Source organism: Malus sylvestris, chromosome 17 (assembly GCF_916048215.2).
Source record: "Malus sylvestris chromosome 17, drMalSylv7.2, whole genome shotgun sequence".
NCBI lineage: Eukaryota > Viridiplantae > Streptophyta > Magnoliopsida > Rosales > Rosaceae > Malus > Malus sylvestris.
The window spans coordinates 32,101,421-32,110,757 of record NC_062276.1 but is presented as its reverse complement, the minus strand read 5'-3'; the positions used below and the strand labels follow the sequence as shown (position 1 = coordinate 32,110,757).

The 9,337-nt window shown below is 40.2% G+C and overlaps 1 protein-coding gene across 1 annotated transcript; it reads right to left on the bottom strand.

Moving 5' to 3' along the window:
• Nucleotides 1–973: 973 nt before the first annotated feature.
• LOC126609825 (phospholipase A1-IIdelta-like) lies at nucleotides 974–2,657 on the bottom strand. The gene has a single exon (XM_050277745.1). The coding sequence runs from the start codon at nucleotides 2,631–2,633 to the stop codon at nucleotides 1,320–1,322; it is 1,314 nt and encodes a 437-aa protein (XP_050133702.1). The 5' UTR covers nucleotides 2,634–2,657; the 3' UTR covers nucleotides 974–1,319.
• Between the last annotated feature and the right edge of the window lie 6,680 nt (nucleotides 2,658–9,337).

Genomic DNA, 9,337 nt, shown 5'->3' with positions numbered 1-9,337 from the left:
AGTACGATCGATGTGGGGTTCAACACACCCCTTCATGTGGGACCCAATTAGTGGGTCACATATGGAAGATCCATACATCGGCAATCATGTGGAGCTAAGGGAACTCACCCTGCACACGGGGCCAAGGGACCCACCATCATCATGTGGGGTCAAAGGGGCCCACCCATCACGTGGCTATACAGTACAGGCCCACTCTGTGACTTTGATACCATGTAGAATTATCAGAGAGATTGGCCAAAGGCTTACTTTCAACAACACCGATAATGTCACCAACTTGGTAATTATCACATGCACAATCAGTTAGGTGTGAAGTTTTATATGAAAAGGTCTCTGTGTTAGTTAGAGTGAAGTTAAAATATTTAAACTCTTACTTATCTTTTAGTAAGGCCGATGTGAGATTCAACATGAAAGTCATGCCATGTTATTTCAGTAGCTAAATGCAATATCTTTGTTGGTGATGTCCCAAAATCTGATAAAAACGATCTAGCCTAGCTCATCGAGATCCATAAGTTTGCCATTGTAAACCTTCCCAACCAAGCGATCACGATACACCGCAGCCTCTCGCCAAAACTCACGTTCGATAATGTTGCAGTACTAAACAATCTACACTTGGGACTTCTTTGACAGTGATGATTAGTTTGGATAGGATTCTTCAATATATTAAAAACATTTCAAAGGCAAAAATAGATGCCAACTTCCCTAATTTATCCAAGTTGAAGGTTCCTCATAAAGAAAAGATCCATTGTTAATCCTACTATTTTTGCAGGAACTACTAAAGATTTTTTTTTCATAAGTAACCTTCAACTTAGACAAAATATAAAAAAATTTGTTCATTTTTTCCTTCAAAATACCTTAAATGTCATAAATAATCCTATCTAGGTCAGTCCTTCCTATCAAACGAAGTCATAATGTCTTAATCAATCAATTCGTATATATAAATAAAGACTGATCACCCCCAAAAGCAAGCAGTCAATTAATAATAATAAGCATTGGTTTGATCTCTCTCTAATGTATGGATTAGGTAAATCCATTAATTTAATCTCAAATTTCATAACACACACTTTTTATTCTCTCACATACTCTATTAAATCTTGTCGTTTTTTCGTTTAATTTATCCAATCACCTATCTAAAAATATATGAAACACCCCGTGAAAATGACACACATTAAACAAAAGAGACCTACTCAGTTACAGACAACTTAAAACAGGACAAACAACATTGTAGTACCGCATATCAGCCATTGACTTGACCCTATTGAAGGCGGAACCCACCACTTCCGCTTTGTCCCACCGCCACCAACCACCGCCACCATTACCTGTCAAAACTCAGGGACCGGTAGATCCTCATCAGACGGCGAAGGCAACACCCACTCCCCGCCGCTCTCATCAAGCACCATCCCTCTGTTCTTCTCCACCCACCACACCGCCGGCACATGACACTCCTCCTTGAGAAAATCACTAGACTTGTTCACCAACGCCACGCTCCTCTTCACCCTTAGCTCAAAATCCCCTTCCTCCCCGTTCCACCCTGCCACCACATGCAGCATCCCTTCCAAGTTATGCCAGTCGAACGGATTCTTCGACTCCTTCAAGAATGGTGACTTCCTTGTATCAATCAAAAGCTCCGTCCCGACCTTCCGGTACCCCATTACATGAACCGGATAGTGCGGAATAGCATCGATGGTGTTCTTAATATGCAGTATCTTCAGATTCGGGTGCCTCTCAATCCGCCTTTTCAGTGCCTTGTTTCCGATATGTGGACAACCAAATACAAAAACCGCAATTGGGATATCGGATACCCCATTTTCGGCCAAATCGAAAGCGCTCAAAACCGATAAACTCGCACCGAGACTGTGTCCTGTCATGGTTATGCTCAGCTTCTCGTCCTTGTACTTGTTCCTCAGCTCGTTGATTTTTGTCACAAGTTGAACTCTGGCGCTTGTTTTTGTAAACGGGGATTTCGGGTCGTTGGAAATGTACATTGTAAGCCAACCCCTCATGGCTTTCGGCACTTCTTCTTCATCTTCATCGTCATCCTTGTCATGGTGATTTTGATGGCCATTGGCATGAGAAGAACCTAAGATATTCTCCACGGACTCCAGCTCAGCTCCCATCCCATTAATCCACTCGTAGTTTCTAATCGTGCCGCGCCATGCGACGTAGATTTCACGCCGACCGATGGCTTTGCTGACTTCATCGGTGGTGACAGCGATGTAGCCGATCCAGTTAGACTCGCGATCCCACGACTCACGGGACTGGGAGTGGAGAAGCAAGGCTTCGGGGACGCTGACTTGGGCGGTGGCGTAGAGGAAGCAAGAGACTTGGTAGTTGGCGGCGTCTTGGAGCATGACCTTGTCGAAGAAGGAGTGTTTGCCATAGCGGCTGGATCCGCAGTACTTGGAGTTTTGGTCGTTGTTGAAGGCGTCGTAGGTGGCCTGGCAGAAGTTGCCGCAGCGGAGGATGTGGGTTCGGAGATTGAGGTCTAGAGGGTCCAAGAGGCCATCCCAGTTGTTTGAGCCTAGAAGCTCTGACCATGCAGCTGCTGGATGATCAGCTGTTTGGTTGGTGGCCATGGGCGTCGGAGGGAGAGGATGGCTTGTTATTTTTGTATGTTTAGCATTATTGTTTCCCATCTTTTGTGTGGGAATCTAGCCGAGTAGATATATCATATATATAGGGAATCTATGGAAGCAGTACGTAGTCGATGTAATTATTTAAGCCTGCTTTTGCTGACCATCCCGCTGAACTGAACCTTCTCTTTCTCTTCCTAGAACTTACCTCTTAATTATCCAACACACCCCCACCTTTGAAAACCTTCATTGCGCTTTCGTATATGCCCATCCCTCCTTACCCAATCCCTTCTCTTTTTCCATGTCAGTAAGCTTTATAAAAGTAGAGTAAATTACACAAAATTATCTCAATTATGGATCGTACACAATCTCATATCTTATGTTTTAAAAATTACAATGTATACCTCATCTTATGAATTTGTTGCAATGTCATATTTCCGTCGATTTTTCTGTTATTTAACATGGAACCCACTCCCTAGCCAAATTAAATTAAAAAATTAATTAAATGTTAAAAAAAAACATTTTAAATATTTTTATAAAAAATTGTGGACCCACCCTACCAACTCATCACCCTCACAGGCCTCACGCTTCCCGTCTCCCCCAATCTTACCTCTTTTCCCTTCTGTCTGCCCCGACTCGTTTCCTGGTCGAGCTTCCCAGGTGACTTTACGGCGAACTCCGGCAACAAGCATCGTCGCCACCACCATCGTTCCACTGTTCTCGATGACAAGAACTAGACCCACCTAGATTTCACGCTGTTTGCCGCCGTTCATTGCGGATCGAATCATGGAATTTCTGAGATTTTGACGCTGGGAAGGAGTTCGCACATCCATCCTCACCTTCCTTCCCCCTTCCGTCCATCCCCCATCCTCCACAGGCACCGTCGACGAGAAAACCACCATCGCTAGCCGACCCTACCAAATCTCGAAATCCTGCTCTTCATCGAGCTATCGATATCTCCGACAACGTCACGAAGAGAAGTAATTTTGAATCTAAGATGAACTCTAATCTGATTGAGTTGTAAATTTAAATTTATATTCTTTGATTCGTTATTTGAAGATTTTCTAGATTTTAATGGTTTTCACGTGGTGGGTCAAGTGGAGTTTGTTGTAAAATGTTAGTTTGTTTTGTTTTACTGAATTTTTTGGGTGGTGGGTTGAGTAAGATTATAACTGTTGATCTGAGTTTAAGTTTGCAGGTCTCGTCCACGTAAGGTGTATATTAAGAATGTGAAGTATAAGATATTATGTGAAAGAATGTGGGATGTAATAAGATATGTTTTAATAAAAAAAAACAAATGTGAAATGTATTAAGTATATGAAATTTATTTAATAATATATAGAGTGTTAATATAAAGTGTTTTTCTTAATTGCGTCCAAGGTACCAATTGTAATTAAAATAAGCAAAAGTTGTATTCATCGACCCTTTCTCCTAGTCAAGCCAATTGGTATCTTTTGGGACTGCCTTCCCGTGGCTCTTGCAAGTGGTAAGAAGACCCCTTCGTTAGTCATGAAAAATTGGCTAAATTGGATTGTTTATCCTTGTTGTCATAGGACACTTGCATGATGATCCCCGTGGTAAAAAAACTAGGAATTAAACCTCTGTGGTCTAGAATGTTAGCAAATTTAGTCCAAAAGTAAGATTTCTGTTAAATGACTGTTAAAAGTTGGGGTAAAACTATATTTTCTGTTCCAATTGACATTGAATTGGCGTTTTTTTTATTTAAAAAATTAAGCATAATTTTTTTTTGTTAATTGTTATAAAAAAATTATTTATTTTAAATGTCAATTGGAACTGAAAATACAGTTTTACCTATACTTTTAACAGTCATTTAACAGAAATCTTACTTTTGGACTAAATTTGCTAACATTCTTGACCACAGGGGTTTAATTCCTAGTTTTTTCACCACGGGGGTCATCATGCAAGTTTCCTATGACCACAGGGATGAATAATCCAATTTGGCCAAATAATTTTATGTCACCAAATGTCGTCGTTGCGGCGTAACCATTTAGTACTAATTTGCTATTATTGGGTTTTAAAAAATTAAAAAAAAAAAAAAGATTTTGCTATGCAGTGAAAATAAACATATATAAGATAAATCATTTGAGTGTTTAGTAAATTTTTTTTATAAAAGTACTTTCAACAAAAAAAAAAAAACTCGGCTTCTGAGTGTTTAACCATTTAGTACAATATTCATTGAATAGAGAGATGATTGTACAAAAATAGAGGATAGGGATTTAACAATGAGCCTCGATAAAAACCTTGTTGGGGATTTTAACCTGATCAAAAGGAAAAAGAGTGACCCACACCAACAATTTAACCACTAAGACTATCCTCCAATAAAAGGTCTGAAATAACATCAGGAGGTTTATCGAACCATGAGACCGGATGATCAAGAGTTAAACTGAATCTTGCTAGGCAGTGAGCCACCTTATTCGTCTCGCGGTGGCCAAATGAAACTTTCCATTATCTGATATCCCACTGTTTTGGATTGCATAAATCACCATGAGTGCATCGCCTTCCACCTCTACATGCTCTATCGACCATTGATGTGCAAACACAACTGTTGGACGTGCAGCAACAGCTTCTGCATGCAGCGGAGAATAAATTCCACCCAATCGGACCACTGTAACTGCTAAAAACACCTCATCCGCGTTCCTAATCACCACCCCAATGCCTCCACGTGATTGAACCTCATCCCATGCTGCATCAAACTTACATTTAATCCAACCAAAATTCGATTTCTGCCATTTCTGAACTCGTTTCGTGTTTCCTTAGGGTTTCCCCTTATTCCATTTTTTGTATTCCAGCAACCAAGTGTGAGCTTTAAGTTGAATCTCCAAAGGAGATACCTCTGCACCTGTCCACAAAAAATAATTGCGCGCCCTTCCATATACTACACAATAATATGAGCAGCAAATCAAAACTCTCATTGGATAGCGATTGAGCCATATATGTCATCCAACCACCTAGTCTATCCTCACATTGGTGGGACGTATGAAGCCCCGAAGGACTCGCAAACTAGATAGCAGCAGATATAGAGCAGTGAAGCAAGGCATGTTTGATTGTCTTTGCCTCCTTATCACAGAACACGCAGACATCCTTCGTAAGGATTTGTCGTCGTTTCAGATTTACCTTGGATGACAGCGCATCCATACAACCACGCCAAACACAAATCTTAACTTTCCCTGGAACCGTAGCTCACCACAAAGCTTTCCAAAGGAATTTTGTCTCCGCAGTCATCGAAGATCCCATCGGTTTGTCACCATCAATCCCATTACATAATCGTACAACAAAATAGGCGGTTTTGGTTGTAAACAAGCATTTAGGTTCCTTTGTCCAAATTAACATATTAGGTGGATAAAATAAACTCAATGGAATACTCATAACCAGACCTGCATCTTCCTTCATAAACCAACTTTGGATTAAATTCGTATTCCATTGAAGACCATTGAGGTCCACCATTAACGATCTGACTGTAAGAATGGGATGCACCCCCATCGGTCTAGGACTAAGAACTTTATATAATTTCTTCCTAGGCAACCAACTATCACCCCATATTTTAATATGCAAACCATCTCCGACCCTCCACCTAGCGCATTTCTGAATGATTATTCTAGATGCCATCACACATCTCCAGCAGTACGATGCGTTGGGTTTTACCGGAGCCTGTAGAAAATTAGTAGAGAAATAACGAGCCTTAAAAACCTTGGCAAAAACAAGAGACTATGGCTGTTGTATTATTCTCCACCCTTGCTTTGCAAGCAATGCAAGGTTAAAAGCATATAAATCCTTGAAGCCAAGTCCGCCTTCACTTTTTGTTTTGCACATCTTTTGCCACTTAACCCAATGATTTCTATGTTTACCTGGTTCTCTCCCCCACCAAAATTGCACTACCATTTGGTTGAACTCATCACAAAATGACATAGGCAATAAAAACGTCTGCATCGTATACAAAGGAATTGCCTAGGCGACAGTCTTGATCAAAATTTCTTTTTACCGACACTACTCAATAGAGAACCATGCCAACCATTCAATTTCTTCTATAAATGGTCCTTTATGTATGCAAACATAGCTTTCTTAGACCTTCCAACGAACATCGGCAAACCGAGATAACGTTCATGATACTCCACTCTTTCCATACCGACACAGTCGACAATGACTTATGCATCCGTGTTCGTTAAATTTCTACTAAAAGCCACACTACTTTTTGACATATTGATTGCTTGCCCAAATGCCATTTCATAAGTTTTCAACAATTCCTTCACTTGTAAGCATTCCTGGATAAAACTCCTGGTAAAGATAAACCTATCATCCGTAAAAAGAAGATGATGAATACTTGACGCCCCATAAAATACCTGGTCTCCTTGAATTCGGCCCTAAGCTTCCCACGAATCAAACAACGCAGAAAGGCCCTCTGCACATAGAACAAAGATATAATGTTGGATGTAATATTGGATGTGATATAAAGTTAATATGTGAAGTAACATGTGACTATATCAATTGACTAAAAAAGATATAATGTTGGATGTGATATAATAATTTTTATTTATCACAAATAGTTCCAGAAATTGACTCATTCCATCAAGATGGTCCCTAAAATTGAAAATTGATCAATGTAGTCCCTGGAAATTGGTGTCACAAATCAATGTGGTCCTTCTATTACAATTATGTCAAAAATTATGTTATGTGCTGACGTGGTAGATATCTGAGTCCTACAAATCTAATTAAATAATATTATTAAAATATTTAGATAAAAAATTTCATTTTTAGAAAGAAAAATAAAGATGATAATGATCTTCCCCTCCCTACCCAACCACCCTAGGCGTCATCACAATCCCAACCCTACCCAACGACCTAGACGCCCATCCGTTTGAAATCAGAATAAGTACGGTCAATGATGGCTGATCGAACGCGAGAAAACGATAGAGGAAAGCCCACCGTCTTCTTCTTCTTGTGAATATGGGAGTAGGTCTGGGTGAAGGAGTCAATGACTCGGGTTGCCGACAAGGCCATTATTGGTGAGTGACAAAGCACCAAAGCTTAAGAAAATTGGACGTCCCCGAAGCGATTTGGGTTGCAGACTAATTACGTTGCGGGAAAAGTGAAGATGAGGGTGGGGCCTGGGATGTTGCATTTTGTGGCATTGTATGAGAGCAACTCCACTGTTTCAAAGGCCTCCCAGGCTATTCACTATTTAATCCACCCAGTGAACAGTACTGCCCTTAATGAACAGTAATTACCCTTAATAAACAGTAACTGCTTTTTGCATCTCCACCTCTACACTAAATAGCCCTAGCAATAGGCAATAAAATATTAGTATTTTTTTATTTATAATTAGTATTATATTTTTAATTTATCTCCGAATCCTCCTCCTTCATTCTTCTTTGCAGATTTCCTTGTTCCTTCTTCTCTGCGGATTTGGTTTTGCTTCTTCTTCAATTATGAATCTTCTTCTTCACTTCCTTCTTCCTTCTTTGTTTGTTTAGCGGAAAACTTCTTCTTCAATTATGCATATTCTGCATCTTCTCCGACAACCATCTCCTAGGAAGTCACGACGCCGGCTTCGGGAAAGCACAACGTCGACTCCGGGAAAGCCCACGATGTCGACTTGGCCTTTAAAGAAGACAGATCTGGAGGCTCCGATGGGTTTGGGTCCTAAGAAAATCCTATCCACAGCTTCCAAGGACGACGAAGCTCAAGTAGCTGTAAGGTTGAGGCCCAGAAATGCAAATGAGATGATGTTTGATGTCAGCCTTGCGTCACGTGCCCTTCGGGCTCTTGGGTTGGCAACTCATATCGGGCTTCTCCCTCGGGCCTGCTCGGGCTCACTCGCCAGCATGCGCTGGGCTTCATCATTAGGGCTTTTGGCCCTGTTCCTACACCTGTCCCTAAGGCTGGAGCACACAGTGGAAATGCTTTGAGGGGAAGAATTGGTTGCTTGGAGTGCATGCACGACGGGCTGGGCTAGGGTGAGGCTTGTTACTCGATGGAGGGGTGGAGAGGAAGAAGATGATTTGTTTCATTTTTTTTAAGTTTTTAATTATATAAAATAAAATAAAAATATTTTATATTATTTAAATATTTTAAGGGCCATATTTAATTATTGTGGGACCCGGTTATGTGACACGTCAACACATAGCATAAATTTTAACAAAATTATGACGGAATGATCACATTGATTGATTTTTAATTTCAGGGGCCATCTTGATGGGTTAATTTCAGGGACTGTTTGTAATAAAAACCCTACTTTATATTAGAGAGGAAGACAAAGAGGCTGAGGCAAGATTGAGAGATGGAGGAAGAGCGAAAAGGGAGAGAGAGCAAGAGTGATAGGGAAGGAAGAGGAAGATAGAAGGAAGCATGGGAAGAAGGAGAGGGGGCAAAGTAAAATAATGCGAGGTAAAAGAAGAGAGAGCGAGGGATAGGGAGTGGAAGATGAAAAAGAACGGAGAAAATGAGGAGGGTTCAGACAAAAAAAAAAGGAAGAGAGGAGATTTTTGTAAAAAAAATAAAATAAAATCATGTTTTTTTAATCAATTATTTAAATGTATTTTTTGAACAAACAATATTATCTACACTAAGGGAGAGGGGGCGGGTTAAGCCTCACAATGGGCTAGTAAAAATGTGGTTCAAATTCGCCTTTGGTAAAAATGGAACCTTACATCTCTTACTTACAAGTGAAGAGCAATATCACTAGACCGTAATACTAAATGAAAATTATTTAAATGTTTTAAAAATAAAAATTTTACATCGAATCATTCAAG

What these genes read in the sequence shown, in the direction of transcription:
- LOC126609825 (XM_050277745.1), bottom strand. Translation starts at nt 2,633, where the DNA reads ATGGGAAACAATAATGCTAAACATACAAAAATAACAAGCCATCCTCTC.